This window comes from Globicephala melas, chromosome 14 (assembly GCF_963455315.2).
Source record: "Globicephala melas chromosome 14, mGloMel1.2, whole genome shotgun sequence".
Lineage (NCBI taxonomy): Eukaryota > Metazoa > Chordata > Mammalia > Artiodactyla > Delphinidae > Globicephala > Globicephala melas.
Genome location: NC_083327.1, coordinates 63,902,689 through 63,929,968, shown reverse-complemented (window position 1 = coordinate 63,929,968; position 27,280 = coordinate 63,902,689). Strand labels below are relative to the sequence as shown.

Genomic DNA, 27,280 nt, shown 5'->3' with positions numbered 1-27,280 from the left:
CTGCCAAGAACGTATGACCTCAATGTCGTCTTGAGGAAATATCAGCCAACCACAAACCGAAGGTCATTAAACAAAGTAGCAGATCTATGCTCTTCAAAAGTGTCAAGTAAGAGGGTGAGGAAAAACTGAGCAATTGCTCCACATCGAAGGTGGATGTAGAGACATGAAAACTAAATACAACAGATGACCTTAGATTGGATTTTGGACTGAGAAGGAAAGGACGATTATAAAGGACACTGTTGGAACAATCAGGAATATTGAATGGAGTCTGTGCACTGGACAGTAGTGCTGAACCAATGCTGATTTCCCAACATTGCAGGATGCACTGTGAGTTTTCAGCAGAGCGTGCTTGTTTTTTAGGAATCATACTGAAATGCTTAGGGTTAGTGGGGCACTATGTTTACAACTCACTCTCAAATATTTGAAATAATAAGGTAAAAATGGTAAAATGTTAACAATCAAGGAATCCAGATGAAAAGTTTAGAGGAATTGTTTACACTGTTTTTGTAAGTTAAACATTATTGTAAAAAGTGGGGTTTTTTGTTGTTTTCTTGTTTGTTTTTAAGAAGCAGCTACCTGCTTCAGTTCCAAGGTTTAATGATTGCCTGTTATTTTTGTGTGTTTCTACTCCCCTGACTTTAAGTCACTGCTTTTTCTTGGTCCTTGTCCATGCAGCTTTGTCATAACTGGAGACAAAACAGAGTGGCTTAAAATGTACCTGTTGGCAGGGCAGTCTGGAGAGAGGGTGGGAGTCGGGGTGTAAGCAGGAGGAAAAAGAACGGAGTTGTGTGTGTGCTGGCAGCACAGGGTACTCACAGGCAGAGGTGTCCCTTAGGGGTCTTCTCAGTATGGATAGAGATTAACGTTCAAACTGAATGAGACTTGTGACCACACCAAGGACAGTTAATCCCAGTGGATTCGTGACCTTAGCTCCTGCTTCATAGTCATTCCACTGGCCCTTGAGAGACAACTTGCTCTCATTTGGAACTCTAAGACAGATCAATAAAATAAAATGCAAAACAGAAACGTTTTCAGCCTCCTTTTCAGAGACGGGTCTCAGTATCTTCAGAGTCTTTGTGCCCATCCTCACAGCATCTACTGTTCCGTCCCAGCCAAGCAAAAGAGAATTGCTTTTTAAAGTAAACCTTAATCATACATATTTTATATTTGTTCCTAGTCTGTGCTGCTGCAAGGACACATTCGAGTATAATGAATTTTAAGCAAGAAGGAAAGAAAATGCTTCAGTCACATTAAAAAAAAAATCAGTACATGAGGAGCAGAGAACTAGGGTGGTTTGCGGTAATGAAATTGTGGCTCATTGCATTTTAGTTAATGTCGCAAAGTAAGAAATCCGTGAAGAGAAATACCAGCATGTGAGGAGACAATGAAGAAAATGTGCTTCGCTCGTTTGTTGTGACAAAGATAGCTTCATTGGAATAATTCATGATAGTGCCTCGCAGCGCCACGCACAATGTGTGCTTTGCAAAACTAATAAGCTTAGCGATATGGGACTTGAATCTAATTCTCTGCTCTGAAGTTTGTGATAAGAAATAGGAGGACGCTGCCCGAATTGTGATGAAATGGCTGAGGAGCAGATGGGGGAGGTGACCTGGAGAGGGCCGAGTGCCTTTGGCAGAGGTCCCTGCACTCTAGTGGCCGAGGCGGCACCTCCTCGTCTTGTCTGGTGGCTTGGCACACGCTCCATGGCGTGGTAAGGGTCTGTGTTGGGTGGATTTCCACATGGAGGCCAGTGTCACACAGCATAACGACCAGGTCTGGGGTGGACAGAAAATGCAGAACCGTGCGCTGAGCTCTCCAGTGAGTGAGAGCAAAGCTGGTGTGGGTACAGCAATAAGGAGGGTGACTGAAGGGTTTTTTATTTTAAGCTTTAAAAATAATTTGTATATTCTGATTTGTAAATAGTTAAATGGGTACATAAAAGCATAAAAAGTTAGGTTATACTTAGTTGGTACAATTATGGGTGATTGGTAGTTTCCTCTTTTTGCTTATTTAAACTTTCCAGTGTGTCTCCAAAGGCCTGATTTTACCACTGAATGGTAAAAAATGTCTTGTCTATTTCCTACACATCCTTCAGAATCCAGCCTAAATGTCAAGTCCTCAGGGAAGGCTTCCCTGAGCCCCTGGACTAGGTGAGGTCCCAGTTACTTTTCCTTTGTCACTTAGCACCACCGTAGCTATTTCTTTGATATCCATTGGGTTGGCCATGCCTGCCCTTGGGTGGTGGAAAATAAAGGATAATGCATGCACATGGATGTGACATCACTACATGAGTGCAGGATGACTTCCCTTGTGTGATTCTTATTATTATATGGCTTGTGGCCAATGAAGCAGTAGGGTCCTGAGGAAGGAGTAAGAGACTTTCTCTGGAACCAGCATGGCAGATCCAAGTCACGTGGCTGATAAAAAGCGATTTTTGCAACAATGTAGGTAACACTATAAGGCGATGTTAGTGGGTTGTTTTGGGGTGGTATTTCTGGGGTACTGCCAGAATCCTCTCACCTTCCCAACAGGCTGACCGTTCCTGCTCCCCAAACACTTCCCCGTGGGACGCTACTCTAGCCCACTGAGCCCTGCCTACTTCACGCCGTCTCATATTCTTTGCCGAAACCTGTATCCTTTACACTTGATGTGCACTGAAGTGTAACCTAAGCACTATTTTTGTGTTTCCTTCCTTGCTGACCCTCAAATTTAGTCCTTTTTTGGACTCATTCACCATTTAAAGTCTTTCTCTTCCACTGGACTGGAAGCCCCATAAACAAAAGGTATGGCAGCCGTCTTGTTTGCTGCTCTGTCCCCAGCATCTGGTATGGTGCTTGTAACTTAGCAGGGGGTAAATAGATATGTGTACATTAGAATAAAGAATGTAAAAAAAAAGTTGAAAAACAGGAAGAGAAAATCACTGCTTGTATTAATTTCCTGTTCATTATAACAAATTACCACCAACTTAGTGGCTTAAAACAGTACAAATGTATTCTCTCAGAGTTTTGGAGATCACAAGTCTGAAATCAGTTTCACGGGGCTACAGTCAGGGTGTTGGCAGGGCTGGTTTTTTCCTGCAAGCTCTAAGGGGAGAACTTGTTTTCTTGTCTCGTTCAGGGCCTAGTAGCTGTCTCTATTCCTCAGCTCAGGTCCCCTTTATCTTCAAAACCAGAAGCATAGGATCTTCAAGTCTCTCCATCTCTCCCATCATCACATCATTTTCTCTTCCGACTCTGATGTCTCTTGCGTCCCTTATAAGGATCATTGTGACTATGTTGAGCTCCAGTGATGCAGGATAATCTCCCCAACACAAATTCTTAATCACATCTGCAAAGTCCCTTTGCTGTACAAGATAACACTCATAGGTTCCAGGGATTAGGGCCTGGACATCTTTGGAGACAATTATCCAGTCTACCACAGTGCTCTAACTTCTGAGACATGCAAAACACCCCCACTTATTTCCAGCGGTGCTACGTTGTACCGTCAGATATCCAGTGAGGTGCATGAACATCCCTCTTGTTCCATTTTAGGCCAAGTTTTAGTCTACTAAAATATGAACTTCAGAGGGTAGGGGTCTCTTACACTCTGTTTCGTGTGGAATCCCACTCACCCAGAACTATGCTTGCTATACAGCAGACCCTCGGTAAATATTTGTTGAATGCTGCATGAATAGACTTTAGCTTTTGTCATCCATCATTTACTTCCTCTTCTTTAGATAAAATAACCTCAGTTCCTATTTGGTGGTCCATGTGCTTCTACAGGAGCTGACTTCATTCCTGACTCCACAAAGCACATGGTCAAAGCTAATGAAATTCATGTGGGTCAATCCTGTGGCCACAGCCACTGGCAGGAGGGGCATGGACCCAAACTGGTCCAGAGGGAAACCAAACAGAGAATTCTTTTCTTCTGGACACAAATGAGGAACCATAATAATGACGCCATGACTGCTGAAGGCAGAGCAGAGGGCCAGAAGGAAACAAGTCGTTTCATTGCTGAATCTCTGGATCGAGCTTCAGCTGCAGCCAAACCTACCTATGGGTTTTCCAATTGCATGAGAGTCAAATATTTCTTTTATTATTTGTGTCAAGTTTAAGGTTACTTATAATGAAACATTCTAAAACCACTAAGAAGTATTGCAAGTGAAACATGAAAAATCTACAGAAACAGAACAAATAATTTTGTTTTGCTAATAGAGAATAGGAGCGATGGGACACTCATACCATCTGTGTTCCAGCCTCCAAGAAGGAGTAGATGAAAAGGTGGAAGAAGCCTTGGGGCCTTTAGGTCACCCAGGCCTTGTGTCTTACCCTTGGCTGGATACCAAATCACCATGGGAACTTAGTAAAAACAGCTTCCTCAGCCCCATCCCAGGTGTTTTGAGCCAAAATGTCTATGGGTGAGGCTCATAGTTCATGTTTTTAACAAACTCCAAGTGACTCTAACGGGTTCATCCTCCTCAACATTGGTGAACTTGACGGCCCACTGGTAGAAGAGGCAGCCTAGCAGATGCTGATGCCAAAGTACAAAGTGTTGAATACATGTATGGTGTCCTTAGGAGAATGTATAATCCTATTTGAAGCCCTGAATTAATTAAACACTTAGACTCTGCATGAGGGTCTGATGCGCTCTCTCCTATGTGTAAAGGACATCAGTCTGACTGCTAAATGCTTTTTGTTTTTTCAAACCTGGCCGGTTCTCTGCTAGATTCTGGAGAGTTGGTATAACAAGAGAAGTGACAACTAGATACATGGACTATTATGGACCATTTTTAAACCTATTTATCTTCCTTTCACTTTCCTTAAATAAGGGAAATCAGGATAGCTCCAGGGTTAGTGAATTCAAGAACTCAGTGTCACTAATGGCCAAGGATTTTCTATATTTTCACTCTGCCTGCTCAGTAATTTGTTTTGGTCCCTCCAACTTGTTCCCTGAGGTGGTTCCCAAATGACTGACTGTTGTGAGCAGAGATCTGCACACAACAGAGATCACAGGCTATAGGGCAGAAGAGGGCATGTCCTTCCCTCTAGTTCCTTTTTAGGTCCCTTTGAGAGTGAAGAAAACTCTCCCAGAAACTCTAGCAGCCACTCTCTTGTGTTTCCTTGGGCCGAATTAATATCTACATGCCCTTTCTAAACCAGACGCATAAAAGAGGATGGAATGACCATGATTCTGTCCAACCCTGACTCACTCTTTGGGGGTCAGTGTGACCCACCACCCCTGAAGTACATGATACCTGAGGGAAAAAAAGGGTTTTGTCAGGAAGATGGAGAGGAATTGGGGAATGGCATGGGTGTGTGGGTGTGTGATGGACAGTGTCTAGCCCACTAAACAGGAATTGGTGCAAGAAGAGGAAGGATCTCTAGCTGCCCAAGCTTCTTTCTGATCTACCCAACCCTTAAAGATGCCTGCCCTTTCCCTTCCCTTCAGAGCACTTACTTATCTCAGTCCTTGCTTCCTGACACTTGAGATACTACATGGGGATATTTCATAAATGGATAAAAGTAGTTTTAATATCTGGTAGTACAACTCTTACTAATCTTTTTCTTTATATTTAAATTTTTCGTAGCTGTTGTAGTCCATTTTCTTTTCCAGATTAGCTTTAGAATCCGTTTCTCAAAGTCCATAAGAAAATGCCATTTTGGGATTTGTACCAAGATTGAATTGAATTGAAAGATTAATGTGGAGAGAATTGGCATCTTGAAACATAGCATATCTATCTATTTACCCAGGGGTTTTTTTCCTACTACCCTTTAATACAAATTTCTAATTTCCTTCATAAGGGTCTTGCACTTATCTTTTTAGTTTTATGCAACATACATAAGGAAGCAGAGCTGAGAGAAGGAAGAGAGTGAGTGAGCCCTGGTAACATTGAATCTAAGGATCTAGCGCAGCCTAAAGTAGACAAATCTTAAGTCAATAAATTCCCTTTTCTTCTTAGGCTGGTTTGAATTCCATTTCTGTTATTTGCACTTGAAAGCATTCTGACCATGACATCAAAAGAATACATAGAGAGGGTAGGACAAAAGATGACAGGCAGTCACTGGGCACTTACTCTGTATGTAATAAGAGCATCCTCCTTCTGCTTCTAAGACTTGCTAGCCGTTTAGGTCTCACAGGGAGCTACGTCTACTCTCATTCTGCCTCAACCCTCCTGAAAATTTCCTAAAGAGATTTTAAAAGACAGAATGGAGACAAATGGTCTCTTAAAACCTTGTCTCCATTTTCCAGTGAACTATCTGTGGATTTGGCCCTTCGCAGAGGGTAAAGGATACTTGGTAGATCTGGAAGCTAACATCATGTCCTTTATGAATGGCTGGTAGTGTCATCAGGGCTGCTACACTTGGGAAGTTGTGCAATGAATAAGTTTAGGAGGTGCCGTTCACACAGCTGATAGAGTGAAATAGCGTCGCCTGGAGGTGTGCGATAGGGCAGGCTTGGGTACTATTACTATGCATAATTCCTTTTGGAATTGCTTTATAGAGGTCTTGAATTAATTAAATAATGAAAAGTCTTCAATGAAGCAAAATATTAGTAATATCCTGTGTTCTAAAACTTGTAATATCTTGAAAAAAATCCTTCCTCTGAGAGAACTACCAAAGGAAAGCTTTGTTCTGAGTACCTTTTTGTTATCATCGTCATTAGGAGTGTTTTACACATCTTCATTCATTCAAACAAGCATTTATTGAGTGGCTACTATGAACCTCGTATTGTTGTAAGTGCTAGGGACAGAAAGAGTTACCAGAAAAAGTCCCTGCCCTCAGGGAGCTACCTTCTAGTGGAATAGGCAGATGGTAAATGAACAAGCAAGTACTACGGTGTATAACATAATGGCAAGTGGAGCTACCATACTGTAAAGAGAAGTGAAACATTACAGAGGGAGAGTAGCAACACTTATAAAACCGGAAGTGAGGACTTCAAGTGCAGGGGCTTTGCCTAATGTAAGCCGGTGACCGTCCTACCACCCACTCTCCCTCTGTCCCCACCTCCACCCAGTAAAACAGCTTCGGGGTTTGGCTTCTCCTTTCAAACTCCAGGATTTCCTTTCTTAGCTTCATCCACCCCTAAAAGCCACCCAACAGCAAATGCTAATATTATATGTGGTTGCCCACGACCATCTGATCTATGTGAAAGGACAGAAATATGTCCAGAATATGGGGCTGAGGGGAGGGAAGAGTCAGGATGACCCACGTTTCCAGACCTGTCTTGGATATTTAGAAAACAGTGGGTCTCTGAATACTCCCCTCTCCCCTCCACCACCTCCACACAGAAATGTCCTTCTTTCACATGGACGTCAGTAACTCAGCGTGATGTAGCTGTTCTATATTTAAGGTTAATCTAGAAGTGTGTTGTCTCTGAAAAATTTATGTACCAGATTTCCTCAGAAATTACAATCGAGATAAACATCCTCAACTGAGCCCTCTCAGGGGCTGCAGGGAAGATGGGGTGGGTGTACTGTGGCGAGAGTGCGGGACGGCGGTGTTCCCTCTTAACTATACGTGGGTTGGTATGTTTTTTGGTACTTTTTTCTGCCCTCCAACCCCCCTTCCAGGTGACTCTGATGGAGACAAGCAACAAGAGCTAATCCTTGTTCGGTGGTGATCTCCCTCTCCCTACACACACACACACACACACACACACACACACACACACACACACACACACACACACACACACACACACACACACACACACACACACACACACACACACACACACACACACACACACACACACACACACACACACACACACACACACACTCCATCCATGTCTTAGGACTGCAGTTACATGAATCATGAATGTTGCCCCACCCACCAGGAAAAGCTACAAGTTTGAACAGCTCCAGCCCCGTAATGAAAGGCCTTTGTAGGAGGCATTACCTCTTGCTGAACAGAAGCAAGAAACCGGTCCCACCAGTGTGACTAGGAGACTGATTCAATCTTCTCATAGGTTTCTTCAAGTGTGGCAGACACAAACAGCCCAGTTTCCTTTAAGGAGTCACAGGAAAGGTCAGCCTACTCAAGTGGCAGGGGGACAACACCACTGGAAACCGTCAGACGTGTGGACAGATAAGCATAATGTACAGTGAAAATGCCACGATAGAGGTTTGTAAAAATGATGGGGGTGAAAGACGAGCAGGAAAGGCTTCCCAGTGGAGGTGACATTTAAGTTGAAGTGAGAGGGAGAACTTGCCAGAGGGAAGGTTTAAGAAGATGAACCTTTGAAAAATGTCTTAAATATTATAAAACTCCATTTAAGAAAATTTCCAAAGTCTTAACAATATGGAATATTTATTAGGATAGAAAAGAAAAATCTTAGATATTTGAATATATCTCATAGAGATTAAGAAGAAACTTTTAATGAAAACTGTGACAACATATTTCTGACTGGTACTTCAATATCCTGTTTAAGCTTTATAACTGCCTGAACTAAAACAAAGTTATTCAGAAATTATAAAACAAAGCATCTAAAACAATGGCTTCTCTGTCTGAAAAGCAAGGTATTGCACAAATATAGCTGAGCTTACATGCAAAGATTTCAGGCATTCGAATAATGCTAAATTCTTTCTTTTATTCACAAGCTTATTCATAGTTATGGGGGAACAGGGACTAGAGGAGTAAATATAATTCAGAAAAAACACTTAATAATTAAAAGTTGATTGCAGTGCTACCATTTGATCCAGCAATTCCATTTCTAGTTATATACCTAAAAGAAGTAAAGCATCCATATAGAAAGACTTATACACAGTTGTTCATAGCAGCATTACTTACAGTAGCCAAAATGTGGAAACTACCCAAATGGCCATCAACTGATGAGTGGATAAATAAAATGTGGCATATCTACACTGTGGAATATTATTTGGCAATAAAAGGAAAGTCTTGATATATGCTATAAAACAGGTGAACTAAAGGCCACATATTGTATGATTCCATTTATATGAAAAGTCTGGAATAGGCAAATTTATAGAGAAATAAAATAGATTAGTGGTTGTGCAGGGCTGGAATTGAGCGGGATTGGAATGGGAAGTGATTGCTAATAGATAGGGGGTTTCTTTTGTGGGTGATGAAAATGTTCTAAACTTAAATTGTGGTGGTGGTTGCACAACTCTGTGAATGTACTAAAACCAGGGGTCCCCAACCCCTGGGTCATCAACCGGTACCAGTCCACGGCCTGTTAGGAAGCAGGCCGCACAGCAGGAGGAGAGCGGAGGGCAAGTGAGCAAAGCTTCATCTGCCGCTCCCCATTGCTCCCCACTGCTCACATTACTGCCTGAAACACCACCACCCCAACCCTGGAAAAACTGTCTTCCACGAAACCGGTCCCTGGTGCCAAAAAGCTTGGGGACCCCTGCTAAAACCATTGAACTGTGTCCTTTAAATGCATGAATTTTATGTGTGTCAATTACATCTCAATAAAGATGCTTTAAAATTTTATTGCATTAACTTTAGGCTAAAAATGAAAATAAGTTGGGCTTTTAGATTGGGTTAAAATCAAGCACAGCTCAAACTGGATTAGACCATCTGCACATGGTGTCTTCAGCTGTCAGTAAGAAGCAAGAAATGGCTGACCAAAAGAGATGGCAGGAAGTCATGTAAGAAAGACTTCATCCAGACTGTGGGGAATGACCTGATTGATGTTCAACAACAAAAACCACCACTACAAATTAAAGATCCTGGTTTCAGGATGCCAAACCCAGAGACCAGAAATTGACATACAACTTCCCCCGAAATTAGTAGCCCAGAACATGTAATAACAGCTTCATGGGACTATGAAATACATATAACTCTGCAGAAACACAGCTGCTGTCAAACAAAGCAGCGTAATTTCACTTAACAGGTTAGTTCCATATCCTTCTCCCACAGAAAGAAGAATTCAGGTGCCAGACAGTGAATGAAGTTTCCAGTGAAAAAATGTCAGGCCTACTGTTGATGAGCCTCAAAATATACCACAAGATCACTAATGACCTCCAGTGGTTACAACTAAAATTGCTCGGTTTGTGATACATGAGACTAGAACAGGATGGCCCACAAAGCAATTATGGATAAAGGGTTTGGTCTCTTATTTTCTTATCTTGAAAGCTGCAAAATTGAAGTCAAAGGAAGCCTACCCAATGACTACCATAAAAATCTCCCTTCCTCCTGATTTTTTTTTTAATATACATTTATTTATTTTTGGCTGCGTTGGGTCTTTGTTGCTGTGCATGGGCTTTTCTCTAGTTGCGGCGAGCAAGGGCTACTCTTCAATGCGATGCGCGGGTTTCTCATTGCGGTGGCTTCTCTTGTTGCAGAGCACAGGCTCTAGGCACGCGGGCTTCAGTAGTTGTGGCACGTGGGCTCAGTAGCTGTGGCTTGCGGGCTGTAGAGTGCAGGCTCGGTAGTTGTGGCGCACGGGCTTAGTTGCTCTGCGGCATGTGGAATCTTCCCGGACCAGGGCTCAAACCCGTGTCCCCTGCATTGGCAGCCAGATTCTTAACCACTGCTCCACCAGGGAAGTCCCCTCCTGATTTTTAAGCATTGACTGAAGAGCCTCTTTGTCTGTGGCCTGTCTTTGCAGCCTCTTTTGACATGCCTGGAAGATGGCTGTCTCCCTCCAGTGACTTGGTGACTCCATCAGGGATAATCCACTAGGAGCCCCACGGATGCAGAGAAAGCGGACGATGGAGAAGGTGCGCTCGTAGGTAGGAGAGATGAAATGACTGTGTGAAAGTGTAAGAAAGACTGAGAGAAGCAGGTATTGTAAACTAAAATTACCCAATTTGGTCTTGCACAACTCTTGACACTTTTTGGTGAATATCTAAGAAGTTTGAGGGTTAGCCTGTCCCCCAAGCCCCACCACCAGGTTGTAGTGAAAGCAGCCCCAAAGGATGCCCTACCTGGAGTTTCACTGAACAAACTTTAGTAAATAAGCCCAAACCACTTCATACAGCCTCCTCTGTAGGCCTGACAAAATCCCAGCTCTCTGCCTTTTGGGTGAAAGATTCATTCAACTGAGAAAGAACAATGTTCCATGAACAGGATTCTATTACTATCCTTTTTGTTGGCCTCAGGCTACCAGAAAACCCCCAGTCAGACACGGCCATGTTTTGGAGATGAAACCATCCTTAATAAGCACCAACTGGCCTGGCTGGATTCTTCAGACAGGTCCAGGCCTGCCGGAGGGCTCTCTGGAATATTTTGGTCAGTCCACATATCTGAATACCTTTAATTTCACCAAAGACAGGCCATTTCTAGCATTCAACCAGCATGTTAACAAGACACTAGTTGCTCTGATAATAACTAATATCTAATATTTGCTATGCTAATTAGCAAAGTGTCTGGTAATAACTAAAACACTGTGACCTTTCCAATACAGTGCTAGCTAATCACCCCTAGAGTACTAACTCTTGATCAGAACACTAGCTGCCCCTGGGTGTAATTTCAACTAACACTTTCACATGTCACACCAGCCATGCTGGAGTATTTTGAAATAAATTACAGAGATAATAGGATGCAAGGGAAAGAATAAGAAGAACCAGGACTTAACGGCAATCAGTGACCACTGCCATATGAGTCTTACCCATATTCCTAAATGCTGCTGCCACTGTCATTTCTCAGATATTTTTTGGATCCATTCATTCATGTAACAAATATTTCGGAGTACCTACTTCAAATATCTTATCTGTCTGAGAGTTCCAAGGAGAATTTAATATACTAAGAGAATGTTAAAAATTCATTGGCTGGGGCTTCCCTGGTGGCTCAGTGGTTGAGAGTCCGCCTGCCGATGCAGGGGACACGGGTTCGTGCCCCGGGCCGGGAAGATCCCACATGCCGCGGAGTGGCTGGGCCTGTGAGCCATGGCCGCTGAGCCTGTGCGTCCGGAGCCTGTGCGTCTGGAGCCTGTGCTCTGCAATGGTAGGGGCCGCAACGGTGAGAGGCCCTCGTACCACACACACACAAAAAAAATCAGTTGCTTTTTTTCTGTAGAAAAAAAGAAACTCTTAAAAGTTATGTGAACATTTTATGATATTTTATTTTCTTTAAGATAATTACATCGTTAGGCTACATTTACCTTAATTGTAATTTAGTGCATCATAAAAAAATCGTGAATAAGAATTCTTGATGTTGCTTGTTAGTCCAGAGGTCAAATCAATGACTTATAAGAGCAACTCTTTCCTGAAAGAGCGATAAGGGAGAGGAAATGACATTTTCCTTTACAGTTCAATATGTTCTTAGTTGCTAAGCAATCCATAGGCAACCTAACAACCTCATAGCTAATATTTCCATTGCACGTTACAGTTCACAAAGCACTTTCACATATGTAGTAAGGGTCTCTCCCTTCAGCTTAAACTCCTTTTATCTGGGGATGCAGGCAAGCCCAGGCTTGTTGGGTGGGCTGGTGGGAAAGGCTGGCAGGGATGTAATTGCAGAGGGGCTCAAGGAGGGCCCAAAGAGATACTGGATCCTCACTATTGTTTCCACCTAAGCTAATGTGGTCCGGGAAACAGATCCCAAACACTTCATCTTGAAAACACATACTGGCTACTTGCTTAATTGTGAAAACAGGGCCATGTGAAGTAGGTGTGATTTTACTAACCCACAGTCCTACCTCTTCATAGCACCCACCAAAAGGAAAGTTAGTAAATTTTGCTGAAGAGCCATTGTTAGGAGTGTCTCCATGAAAGACATACACCAGGACCAGCGTCCCCCCAAACCAGGACTTCAGTCCAGCTTGGCTCAGAGGACATATATAAACCCACTGTCTTTATTACTAGTCAGGCTTTGGTCCCAGCCCATCTGGTCTCCTTCCCTTGTGAATGCGCCTGGACCACGCAGGAGCTCTGAGGACCCAGGCAGCCCCCTTTTCCAAGAAGGTCTGGCAGAGCTGCCTGGGCCATTCCAGTGACTACTTCCTGCGTTATCTTTCAAAGGAGGGGCATCCCCTGGCCCCAGGGAACCATGCAGTTGGCACAAGAGGGAAGAGAGAATGAAAGAAACACATATCAACACTCTCCACACCAAAATACCACCAAAGCACCTTCTCTTGTCTCCTCCCCCTTACAGCAACCAGGGTGTGTCCTGGAGGTTTCTGTTTCATCTCTGGAGGTGCTGACAGGGCAAAAGTGGGAGCAGCTCTTGCACCTCCCATAAGATTGGAGTCGTGGACTGGGGTGAGGAGAGACTGTCTTTGGGGTAGGTTTATTTTTGTTTAAAGTGACTCAAAAACTAAGTTCTTTACAAGTATTTATTTTATTTTAAATATGGCAACATGAGACCCAATATATCACAGTAAAATTCACCTTAGAAAGCTTGTCTTATTCTAGAGTATGTGACTCACCTGTCAATTTAATGACTTGTTGCTAAAAGGTGTCCAGGCACTGAATCTTGTGTGGAAGCTCTCCATTTCCAAGCTTTCCCTGGGAGAATTCCCAGCTGACATCTCAGCAAATTATTTTCGTCCACACCTAGAACATCCAGTATGTTAATGTTGTCCATATAGGAATAATAGAATTACAGCAATTCATTTACATATATTTGTTTATATAGATACAATTAGAGCAATTCATATATATATATCCATACAAATATACACAGAGAGTTCATGAACTCTAAATCATTGCGATTATTCTCTCCTCAACTACCTGGACCCAAATGTGAATCCAAACCAGAGCTGTTTTTTACTTGGCTGGCAAAATGACTCAGAAATTGGAATGATTCTTTATCAGCCATAAATACTGAATTTTTCTTTCTCTGGAAAGCAAGAATCTGAAGGGCTCAAAGAGGGCGCCCCCACTCCCACCCCAGTGCCTAGCTTTTGAGGACATAAGTCAAAAAGGATATAGAAGAAAAAGTTAGGCTAATATATTAATGATTTATTGCTGCATAGCAAATTACCCTAAAACTTAACAGCTCAAAACAACAAACTCTTCTTATTATCTCAAGTTCCTGAGGGTCGGGAATCCAGGCACAATCTAGTAGGGTACAGTATTGTTAGTCTACTAGGGCTGCCATTACAAAACACCACAGACTGGGCGGCCTGAACAACAGAAATTTGTTTTCTCACAGTTCTGGAGGCCGAAAGTCCAAGATCAGCATTGTTGTTTCTGGTGAGGCCTCGCTTCCTATCGTGCAGGCAGCAGTCTTCCTGCTGTGTTCTCACAAGGCCTTCATTCTGAGCACACACGGGGTGGGGTGCAGGAGGCACTCTGGTATCTCTTCTTCTTCTTCTTATAAGGATACCAGTCCTATTGGATTAAGGCCCCCAACCCTATAACCTCATTTAACTTTTATTACTTCTTTATAGGCTCCACCTCCAAATGTAGTCACATCGGGGGTGGGGGCTTCAACATATGGATCTAGGGGTGGGGGGACACAATTCAGTACATACCAGGTACCTCTCCTTCAAAATCTCCCATAGGCTGCAATCATTGTGTTGGCCAGGACTCCAGCCCCATCTGAAGGATCTGAAGCTCATTCATGTGGCTGTGACCAGGATTCAGTTGTTCGTGGACTGTTGGGTGGAGGAATCCTTTGCTTTCCTTGCCAGATGGGCTTCTCCATAGGGCAGTTCACATGGCAGCTGGCTTCCATCAGAGGAAGCAAATGAAAAAGCAAGAGAGGGCACACAAGAGGGAAGCCACAGTCTCTTTGTAACCTAACCTCAGAATTGGTATCCCATCACTTTTGCTCTGTTCTATTAGGTAAAAGCAAGTCACTACGTCTGGCCCATACTCCAGGGGAGAGGATTACACAAGAGCGCAGATAGTAATACAATCTACCACAGTTCACCCTTTGGATCAGTTCCCTTCCTTTCCCACATGCAGAACACGCTCATCCACGCCTTAAAGCAGACAACCCCAAAGTTCGATCTCATCAGTATTTTGAGCTTAGATCCCAGGAGATAGAAATGATTCATAACAGCCTCTACAGACCCAGATATACCTACTCTTGATCTCGAGAACTCTGAACTAAAAAGAGAAGCTATCTGGTACCAGCTCCTACACACAATATATATAATGGTAGAACAGGAAAAGGATAACTACAATAAATATTCCCATTTGTAAAGGAGAAGAACGATATATAAAAGAGTTAATCCGTAGCAGTTCTGAGATCCTGCTGTAGAAGGCTGGAACCCAGTTATCATTTTTAGTCTCAAACAATCACATTCTCTTTTATACCGTGTAGGTAACGCCTTTGACAAAATGGCTTTCTCAATATCTATCTCAAGTTATTTGATTCCAGGCAGTGCTATGTGCCACAATTGTTTAGAGACTTGTCTCTCTCTCTCTCTCTCAATTTAATTGCAAGTAGTTTGAGCCTATCAGACTTTCCTTAGGAAGAGCCAAACCCTAAGTCTCCCCTCTTTGAGATATTTTCCCAGCGTGAAAGTATTTGCTGGGTACCACCTTATTCCATTCAGAGATCCTAACAATGGTGTGACAACCATACTCTTCCTGACTTGGTCTTTGCTGCTAGGCAGAGTTTTAAGCAGACTTTTTTGCTCAAAGGACTTCTCTGTTGCTTCTTAACTAGTTGAACATGTGAATCAGTTGCACCTTCCAAGCTTGCAAAACCCTGAGTTTTTTGGTTGTCTCTGATTTCCTTTTCATTCCTGCTTGCAAACCAGCCAAATATTTTCTGAGCTCCTTTAATTCTTGTAGTACCTTGGCAAATGCAGCCAGTAGAAATGAACACATTCTAATAACAGTCATTTTCTACCTCTTTGTATAAAGTACAAGCTCATTAGGTATGTAATATGCCTTTTAAGCTATTCTAGACTATACTTTTATACATTTTTTTTGGTAACATGGATTGCTGACTGTCCAAGTCTCCAATAACAATTTCATGCTGCCAGACTGGATGTTAATGTCACATAATTTGGAATGTATTGATGTTGGTATGGCAGCACCTTACTCCTGGAACCAATATTTGTATCTACCAAACATTTAAGGAAGAAATAACAAACTTATTCCAGAGAATAGAAAAAGTGGTAATTATTTCCAGGTCCTTCAATGAAGTCAGCATAACCTTAACACCAAAACCCAACAAGAACCTTATAAGAGAGGAATATTATAGGTTTATTACCATAAACATAGGTCCAAAAATCCTAGTCAAAATATTAGAACACCAAACCCAGCAATGTATTAAAAATGTTAATATATCACCAGCAAGTTGGAATGTAAATTTGATTTGATATTACAAAATCAATGCCCTTCTCATCATTAATAAAACAAAGGAGAAAATCATGAAAATCTCAGTAGATACAAAAAGTGCATTTGATAAGATTCAACTCCCATTCATAACAAAAAAAATCTTACCAACCTAGAACTAGAAGAAACTTCCTAATCCAAATTAGGACATATTATAAGAAACTAGCAAACATTAAACTTAATAGTAAAATGTTGAAACTTTCCTTATAATTGCCACTACCATCTTTATTCAATATTGTTCTGGAATTCTGTCCAATGTAATAAAGCAAGAAAATTAAATTATAATCATTGAAAAGGAAAAAACTGTCATTATTTATTAGTGGCATAATTATATGTAGAAAATACTGAAGAATTTACAGGTAAATTGTCAGATTTAATGCATGTTTAGGAAGGTTGCTATACACAAGGTCAACATAAAAAACCTGTATTTCTGTATACTAACAACAAATTTTTATTAAAAAACAGTATGTCATTTATAATAACTTTAAAAAATCCAATTTAAATCAGAGGTACAAATGTTCCACATAGAATACTAAAAATTTTATCAAGAGAAATTTTTAAAGATCTAAGTAACAGTAATGTCTATATAGATGTTTAGTTGTACCAAATTAATCTATTAATCAAAACCCAGCAGTGGGGTGGGGTGTTTGTGTGCACGTGTGTGTGTGTGTGTGTGTGTTTGACAAACTAATTATGAAATGTGTATGAAAATGCAAAGGGTCAAGAACAGCAAAGACAACTTTAAAAAGAATAAAGTAATAAGACTTACTCTACATGGTATCAGGACTTATTTACTATAAAGTTAGTGTAAATAGACCATGAGATATTGGCATAAGAATAGACAAATAAACCAGTTGAGTCCAGAAACAGACTCGCAAATATATCTCACTAGATTTATGACACTAGTGGCACTGCAGAATAGTAGGAATGGAAGATTCTAGTCAGCAACACATGGAGTAGAACCCCTGCATTCCGTTAGGCCCAGCTGATCCTCAGAATCATAACAGTAAAAGATTGTTTTAAGCCACTAGAATTTGGAGCATTTTGTCATTCAGCAATAAAAACTGATAGAAAAAATTCATACCTGGAAGTAGAGTATTGCCCTAACATAACTTAAAGCATATGGCAATGATGTCGAAAAAGAGCAGCAAGTGGAAATTGGAAGGGTGGTGAGGAGACTGTCAGTGGAGCCTAGAAGAACAGTGAAGTTGCTAAGAAAGGCTAGAAAAAGGATCACCTGTGTTATGTAGCAGTGGAATGTTTAGTAACACTGTTGCCTGCTTTAATGTGGACAATAGGAAATCTACCAAGGAATGTGCAGACCTGGCTAAAGAGATTCCAAGCAGGATACAGAACGTTCTGACTGGCTTCTTAGCTGAATATGATACAATAAGAGAGACATGAACTGACCTGAAAATCTAGTTTTTTAGCAGAATCTAACAGAAATAAAGAACATCTAGTACAGTATCTCCAGCCAGCAAAAAGTCTCAAAGTAATAAATGGCTTCATTTCAAAGACCTCCTTGATAAGGTCTTTGAAAGGTTTAAGGTGGTGTGTCTCATAGACCCTCTCATTTAGAAAATAAAAGAGTTCCTAAGAGTCTTAGAGACTTTGTCCCACAGCACCCTGATTCATATCCCAAGGCAGCCAGGGGCCTATCTCAAAGGGATTTGTGGATGCAGCCTTTGTTGAAGAGAATGGATTATAATAAGATACACAGAAAACCCACAAAATTGTCAAGAAGATTGTTCTGGTGAAAGCATGACCAGCTTGAAATAAAAGGGACTGAGAAGGCCTGAAATAGTCTCTGAGCCTCCAACTTTCTACAGGTAAGAAGCAGGCTGAGAAAGCTTTGCAACTGCAACCACAGATAATTTCTTATTGAGAAAGATGGGTGACGCCGAGGACAGAGCGAAGAGTCAGTAGTGCAGAGCCAAGAGAAGCTGAGATCAATGGATCAGGAGATTACTCCCAGGGAGTAGACCTGGACCATAATCAAGGAATCATCAGGACAACTGGTCTGGCTGAATTTCAGAATTGCTGTGGACCAGAAACTGCCATGTGACTTGTTTCCTGCCTTTGTGAATAGGAAAGACTGCTGTGGTTACCCTTTTTGTGTTTCACTAGTGTAATCTAGGTGTCTGGGAGACAGCTAAACTCACAGGTCTCCAGTTCAAGAGCAGCGACAGACAAGGAGCCTCACTTGCAATTGGGCCTGATGCAGATCACGAGAGACTGGACTTCTAGACTGATACCATAATTGGATGAGACCTTGGGTGTCTTGGGATGGGGTAAATGCATTCTGCTTGTGAAAGGCATGTGAATTTTTGTGACCAGAGGAAGCAACGTGGTATACTGTCTGTACATATGGCCAGGAATGATTGCTCCCATCCAGTTCTCCCATCAAGAAGTGGGGTCTTATTGCCCTTCCTCCCCACAAATCTGTACTAGCACTGCCTTGTTATAACCAATAGGACGTTATGGAAGTGATGATATATGACTTCTGGTCCTGGGCTTTGAGACTTGCAGTTTCTCTTCCTGCACTCTTGAGATCTAGCTGCCGGGTAAATAAGCTCGGGCTAGATTACTGAGTGAGGTGAGACCACATGGAAAGACAGAGGTTGAACCAGCCCCCAACTATTTCAGCCACCCCAGTCAGAGCACCAGATGTGTGAATGAAGCCATCTCGGGTATTCCAGTTCCAGCTGAGCTCTCAGGTAAATGCAACCAAACGAATGACCCCAGCCTACAACAGCAAGTGGAACTGCCCGGATGAATTGTGAACCCACAGAATTGTGACAAACAATGATTCCTGTTTCAGCTTTGGGGATGGTTTGTTATCCAGCACAGACTGACAAAGTTGTGTGTTGGTGAGCATCCAGAACTCATATATAGCTGGTCAAAGTGTAGATTAGTATAAGTGCTTGAAAAACGGGCATTATTTCCTAAAGTTGAACATATGCATACACTTGACCCAACAGAAAAACATGCACGTGTGGACCAAATATATCCACAAGAATGTTCATAGCTGCTTTGGATAGCTCCAAACTGGATACAACCCAAGCATCCATCAACGGTTGAATAGATAAATATATTGTCATATATTCATGCAGTAGAATGCTACAGCTCAATGAGCAGGCTGCTGCTACACACAACAGTATGCATGAATCACACACCTAAGACATTAAACAAGGGAAGCTGGAAACAAAGTAAAACATTTTGCATGGTTTTTTTTTTTTTTTTTTTCCTTTTTTGCGGAAAGCGGGCCTCTCACTGTCGTGGCCTCTCCTGTTGTGAAGCACAGGCTCCGGACGCGCAGGCTCAGCGGCCATGGCTCACGGGCCCAGCCGCTCCACGGCATGTGGGATCTTCCCGGCGGCATGTGGGATCTTCGCGGACCGGGGCACGAACCCGTGTCCCCTGCATCGGCAGGCCGACTCTCAACCACTGCGCCACCAGGGAAGCCCCTTGCATGGTTTTATTTATACAAAGTTCTATGCTCTAGTGGTTGAAGTCAGGATAGTGGTTACCTTTGGGGAGGAAAGAGAAGGTAATGACTAGAAGGGATATGAGAGGGGATTCTGGGGTGCTGGTATTGACCTAGGGGTGGGAGCCTGGGTGAGTTCACTTTGTAATTCATCGAGTATTACACTTATAACATGCATATTTTTCTATATCTTCTATTTTGATTAAGAAGTTTTAAAACAACATCAAATACTACTAAGTACCTAGAAAAAGTAAAAGTACAACTTTATAAAGATAGAAAACTTTACTGAAAAACAATTTTTAGAGACCTAAATCAATGGAGAGAAATGTTTAGAGATATGTATTAGAGATTCAGAAAAATGAAGAGACTAATTCTCTCAAATTGATCTACAGATTCAATGCAATCTCAAAAAAATCCCAAAGTGATACTGTATGTGTGTAACTTGAAAAGCTGATTCTAAAATATTTATGGAAATTTACAAGGCTAAAGTAGTCCAGACAGTCTGGAAGAGCAAGAGAGGGAGATGTGTTTCTAGATATCAAGACTTATTATAGGAGAGGAGGGATAAATTGGGAGTTTGGGATTAACATATACACATTAACTGAATCACTTTGCAATACACCTGAAACTAACACAGCTTTGTAGATCAACTGTACTTCAATAAAAACAAACAAACAAAAAAACAAGGATATATTGTATAGCACAGGGAATTACAGCCATTACCTTGTAATAAATTTTAATGGAGTACAATCTGTAAAACTATTGAATCACTATGCTATATACATGAAACTAATATAATATTGTAAATCAACTATACTTTAATAAACAATGTAGAAAAACTTATTATAAAGCTGCACTAATAAGATGACATTGTATTAGCATGGGGACAAATAACTAATCAGGGGAGCAGAAGAGAAGGGTCCAAAATAGATAGACTCATGTATACATGGGCACTTCTTAGATTTCAAATCAAAGAGGAAGAGAGAGAATTTTCCATTTATAGAAAACAGAGTATCTATTTAAAAAAGAGAAAAGCAAGTGGACCACTTTCTCACACTGTACCACACGTACATCAATGTCTGGAGGCTTTTTACATATAAATTCAATTACACGTGGCTTGTGAGTGCCCAGAAGACAAAATTAAGAACAATGGATGAGGTCAGAGAGATGGATTTTGGCTCAGTCTAAGTGGGAAAACAATCACTTCAGCAGCATTAGCTGTCTTGGGAGGTTATGTCCATTACAGAAGATGTTAAAACACAATTGGATAACTGCTTCCACTGAAGTTCTAGCTGAGATTCAAGCATCAGAAATGTCTAAGTTTCTAAGCAACCCTCTGTTGCTATAAATACCAAGAAGAGAGGGAACAATGTGAATTTCTTCAGCCTGGAGTAGCTGAAGAAATTTTATTGGCAAGTCAGAAGAATCTGAGAATAAGCCAAACGCTGGTGGTGCCTCTTCGCTTATTACACTTCAATGAGACAGAAGCACATTTTAAAAATGAATATCTCGGAAAGTCACGTACCATATTAGGAACAGTTTTAGAAATATTACAGAAGGGCAGCATGACATGGTGAGCACCAAATTTGAATTCCTGCTCTGATCCCCCTAAATTGAAGCCTTAGGGACTTCACTGGTGGTCCAGTGGTTAAGACTCCATGCCTCCATTGCAGGGGGCATGGGTTTGATCCCTGGTCTGGGAACTAAGATCCCACATGCTGCACGGCCAAAAACAAACAAAAAACCTCAACCTCCCCACCCCAAAATTAAAGCTTTACAAGTAATTTCATCTCTGAGCCTCAGTCTCCTCACGTGTGAAGCAAGGCAGTGATGTGTCCTGGCAAACTACAGTACAAATAATGTTCAGATAAAAACCTCATGGCAATGTGGAAAATTAAATACCTCCCTCTGAATCAACATTAAATCAAAACAAATCCTTAGTTTCATAAGATGCCCAGCTGTTGTTATGTGAAATCTCTCCAAGAGCCAACATAAGGGATTTTTATTTAGCAACTTCTCAAAATTGGTATTATCCTCTGTGGTAAGGTATTACTGAGTTACAAAACGAGCAGAACATTACAGAAAGAATAGTTGCTATCTCTGCTGGTGGGCTTCAATATGTGAGTACAGTACATCATATACAGATATAAACATAGACACAGATACAAATTCCCACAGGATTACATTCATTCTCTTAAATGAATATGTTACTTTATTGACTAGTTATTTGATCCAGGGAGAGACGGCATGCTGGCAATCACTACTTCTTTAAATGGAATGATTTCTTTTCATAGTCCAGCATTTAAAATCTCCCCAGGGACTTCCTTGGTGGCACAGTGGTTAAGAATCCGCCTGCCAATGCAGGGGACATGGGTTCGATCCCTGGTCCAGGAAGATCCCACATGCCGAGGAGCAGCTAAGCCCGTGCGCCACAACTACTGAGCCTGCACTCTAGAGCCTGCCAGGCATAACTACTGAAGCCCGTGCACCTAGAGCCCGTGCTCCGCAACAAGAGAAGCCACCACAATGAGAAGCCCGTGCACCACAACGAAAAGTAGCCTCCACTCACCACAACTAGAGAAAGCCCACATGCAGCAACGAAGACCTAACGCAGCCAAAAATTTTAAAAATAAAATAATTTTAAAAAATTCTTTCAGCCTCTAAAAAATAAAACACAAAACTCTCCAAATAGTAGCTCCATAAGGTATTAATAGGTATTTCCCAGAAAAGCAGCATCTGTGGTTAAATATGCCTGGAAATGATTGATTGAACAAAATTAAAACTTTTTTTGTAGGATGTTTTGCAAATTTAGTATATTGATGTTCAGTCAATCTCCAAGAGAAGGAGGTAATATGTAGCATATCTCTTGTTCATTGTTAAAGGAGCCTATCATGAAGTGTATTAGTTGTCTAGTGTGGGTATCATGGTGGGTATCTAGTGCTGTGTAACAAACAGTCCCAAAACGTAGTTGCTTTAAAAAAGCATTTATTCTCTCACAGTCAGGGGTCAAGCATGGCTTAACTAGGTCCTCTGGTTCAGGGTCTCTCACAACCCAAGTGTCAGCTGGGGCTTTTGTCATCCCAAAGCTGAACTGGGGAAGGATCCACTTCCAAGCTCGGGTAGAGGGTTGTCACACGATTCAGTTCCTCACAGACTGAGGAGAAAGGGCCTCAGTTCCTTGCAGGCTGGAGGCTCCCCTCCCAGGTGGGCTTCTCCACAGCTTAGCTCACAAAACGGCAGCTGGCTTCCACTCAGGTAAGCAAGCGAGAGGGCAAGAGAGGGCAGGCAAGATGGAAGCTAGAGTCTGTAACAAAATCTCAGAAGTGATATACCATTGCTTTTTGATTCGTCAGAGCAGGGGTCAGCAAACATGGTCAGCAGGCCATATTTGGCCCAATGCCCATTTTTGTAAATAGTTTTATTGAAAGACAGCTAATCATATTTATTTACATATTGCCTGCGGTTGCTTTTCAGTACAACAGCAGAATTGAGTAATTGGGAAAGAAACCACATGGCTCACAGAGCAAAAAATATTTCCTACCTGGCCCTTTACAGAAAAAGTTTGGCAAACCCTGCATTAGAAACAAGTCTAGCCTCCACTTGAGGGGAGGAGATTCAAAAGGGCATGAATACCAGGAAGCTGGGGTCGTTGGGAGTCATTTTAGAAGCTGCCTACCTTGTAGTGCCTGCCAACAGGTAGGGACTTGGCAAGTAGTTGCTGAGTGAATAAATGAATAATTGTTCACATCCACCAATTTTCTAAATTCAAGGGCTGAAAGAAAAGTTGCTAGCCAAGAAAAAGCCAAATTCCTTCACCGATTATTAGGATTTGACAACTGCATCACAACTGTAACAACTTATCAACTTGTGTGATCTTCTTATTAGTAATTTCCATCATTATGTCAAGTGAGTTAGATGGCAAAATAAGCTTAGGATTGAATTCATATGTAGATCGGACTGATTATTCTTTCACAACATCAGCAAATTGGAAGAAAGCGTACGTATTTGAGATGAGAATTCACTCTGGGGGCAAGAATATTTATTGTGAATTATGTTTACAATCGGACAGCTACAGTATCTTCTAATACCAAGAGAGACTCAAAACCTAAATGTACAAAATCAAATTCTCATCCATTTTTTTCATCTTTTCTCCATGTGCTTTCTCCAAAAGCCAAAATACTGTACCACAAAGTTCTTCCTTGATCATTTAGGATCTCTCTTGTTCTAGTACAAAGTAGCGAGTCATTCTTGGAAGAGGAAATGCCCCGCTGCTGCTGCTTTGCTTACAGCCTAGTTTTCCACTGAATTGAAACTCCAGTGTGGGTGACACAAACTGGAGAACTATTTCTTACCTCACTCTGTAAAACAAGGGCTCTAAATATTTCTAAAGTTTGGTGCAAAAAGGGAATAAAATAGGAGACCCCAATCTGTGGTTTTTCTCATGTTACTGGATCCAACAAACATATTAAGTAACTAAATCAAAGTGGGGAGGGGGACATGGAATAAAGGCTATGTTTAACATCCTACATTTTTTTGAGTAGCTACTCTGACTGGCACAGTGCTAGTAAGTCTCTTTCCCATACACAAGCTCATTTATTTCTCACATTCATCCTGGGAGTTTGATTACAGATGAAAAGAACAGGGTAAAGAAAATATTCCAAGGTCACACAGGTAGTAACTGGTATCAAGTTTAAAGGTTATACTGGATTTTTCCTAACATGTGAGTGTAACTTGAATTGGATGTATGACTGGTATGGGTTAATTTGGAAATACACTTTCTATCCCATGACTTATTATTCTTTATAACTGACATATCAACGAGAAACTCAGCAATCCACACTTGCACCTCCATGCTTAGGGAGAAAAAGGCGGGTGGGGGGTGGCGGGTGGTGCCTGTTGTGTGACAACCAAAGCCAGGTTAAGGGGTGAGAGGGCTGGACAGCTGCCAGTCCATACATAGAGCTAAATCATCACTGGGATAAATCAAAACCCTGTTGTCATTAACTGTGTTTCCACAGGTGATTGGTTATACAGCTGGAGGAATGTAAATTACTCGGGTCCTACTCCACTGTGCAAGACACTGACTTGGAGTGGAAACTGGAAACAAAACATTGTTCCCTGGCACAGAGGTACCTACATTTGAGTACTTTGGCAATTCACATTGCAAGTCGTACAATGATTCATTTATTTTCTAAAAGTTAATTCTTTAAATATGCTTCCTCAGAGGTTGTGTGGTTCTAAAGATTGCAGAAAAGAACTGGTATACAGGAAAAGTGAGTGTGATTTGTGAAAAAATAGAAATGAAAGATAATTCCAGTTAAGTAAAATGTCCTATATTCGGGGCATGTAAAAACATGCCATTTTGAACATAAACTGGTATATAATTTTTATTAAATGCACAAATAAATAATGAAAGTAATAGCATGTTTTGAGGCACAGGAGGAGTTTTGTGGCCAAAACTGGACATAATGAAATGCTGGATTTGCTCACAGCTATAGAAGCTATAACATAAAAACATTAAAGCTATAACATAAAAATTATAACAAGAAGTGACTGTACTATTTAAATTCATTCAAGAAGAATAATCAATTATTGTTGTTCTAAAACTTCCAAGTTCCAACCCCTACTTTCTTTCACGTAAATAATGGTTTTTAGAGCACAATTTTTGAGGTTCCTATGATGCACAAATGTCAAGACGGGCCTGAAAACAATTACACGGGTTGTGCTGCACTTGAATGCGTGTGTTGTTAGGATATTCTGTTCTGATACATGGCAAGGTTGATTAATAAGCAGAGCATGGGTCCTTTTAAAAAGATAAAATATAAGTATCATGATTTTAACTAAGATTTGATCTTATTGATCTATATATGACTATAACCCTATTCATCAAATCTTAGCATATTAACTATTCAGAGCTATACAGTTCTAACCACTTACTGTATTCGCAGTAGATTCTTTGTATTTCTCTTTCACTACCTGCCCCCCGATCCCTCTCACTCCCCCCCGCCTGGTGACCCCACTTTTCGGACTCTGGCCGGAGGAAGAGGGTGAGAACTGCCCGAAGGAGGGAGGGAGTCGCTGTGAGCCAGCTCAGAATCCTATGAAGATCAGTGTTTTCCAAACTTCTCAATAACTCAGTGACTTCATCCCTATCTCAAATGCGTGCTCTGCAGGAGATAAGAGTTTACTGGCCACAGCCCAATTCAAACCTGACCCTAGGCAGGGACAGTGGTATTCCTCCCAAACGCCACTTCAGTGCTGTGGTTCTCCAAGGTCACCGAGGGGGAGCCCAGCGAGGGCGCTGCTTTGGGTCTTCCCGAGGCTGCACCGGGAACTAAACCGCCCGGGAGCTGGGCCCCCATGGCCCCAAGAAAAAGCTGTGCAGCCCGGAAGGCAAGCGCTTTACCTCCGGGAGGTGGCGGAGAGTCGCGGCTCCGAGCGTCTGCCTCCTCTTTGGACCGCGTGGAGCTGCAAGAGCAGGACCCCGGACGCAGCCTGAGGGGCAGGGGCGGGGCCGGCAGCCCGCTGTCTCCATAGAGACCGACCACATGGCCCCGCCCCCCCGCAGCTCCCGGCACCAGCACCCACACAGGGTTCCAGAGCGGCTGGAGGGACCGTGTGACCGACGCCGCCTTCCCGGCTGGAAGGCCCAGAGGCCAGGCGGACCAAGCCCCGAGAGCGCCAGTGCCCTGCTGGCCAACGCCCCCTCCTTAAGGGCTGCACTGGATTCCGGCCCGGGCGGCGTTTCCGTTTCTTTGTCACCCTTCAGGGAGTCTGCGGTGGGATCCCGGACATCACTGTAGTTCCAGAAGCCCCTGAAGACACGGAGCAGTGGGGCCAGACCCCGACAGGAGACTTGGATACAGAAACCAACGTTTGCTTTCTCTCAAAGAAAGCCAGCAATTTTAAGGCTGTGTGATGGAAAAGGTGGGGTTTCTTATCTTCAGCAAATCCTCATAATATTTTAATACTTATTGCCAATTTTCACATTATACAGGAGGTACCAAAGCCAAAGCAACATCCTTCTTAATTAATTTCTAATGGTTCTGGTCAAAATGCCTTTAAGTATTTATTGTGAAGCCTGGAAGTTTTTTTCAGTTATATGTAGATGAATAGTTACCACCAAGGAAAGATGTTCACAACATGAAAAGCAGGTTAGAAAACCATATGAATATTACTACCTAATTTTTGTAAATAAACGTTTGTCTAAGAAGTCTGGAAGTATGTAAACAAATGTTAAATGGTTTGCTCCTGTAGTACTTTAAAAAAATCAATTAAAAAAATTCTACAATAAATATGCAACATCTATATAAATAATAAATTTTATTCTGATCCAGGCACCTCATTTTTTTCCCCTGTTGCCTTTAACATGTTTTAGTTGTGTGAAAGGATACAAATTAGATAAACTAAAAATTTGTTACCTGGGACCCACATGGGGTTCACTGACACAAAGGACAAATGAACCAGCTGAATAAACAAGGTCAATCTGCTGTTCTGTCACTAAGCCACAGGAAACAGCTTTTGCTTTACTCTATGTCAGGACCCATCCAAGAAAAACACGTCAATTGGCAAAGTTTCCTTTTGCTCTGTCAGACCCTAGAATGCTT

General features: G+C 41.9%; 1 protein-coding gene across 1 annotated transcript in view; it reads right to left on the bottom strand.

Moving 5' to 3' along the window:
• ECT2L (epithelial cell transforming 2 like) overlaps nt 1–19,395 on the bottom strand; it is a 66,022-nt gene extending 46,627 nt beyond the window's left edge. The window contains 3 exon segments of the mRNA XM_060283521.1: nt 12,049–12,188; nt 13,315–13,441; nt 14,041–19,395. Of these exon segments, the coding sequence (XP_060139504.1) occupies nt 12,049–12,188; nt 13,315–13,416 (242 nt within the window). The 5' untranslated portion in view covers nt 13,417–13,441; nt 14,041–19,395.
• Nucleotides 19,396–27,280: the final 7,885 nt, after the last annotated feature.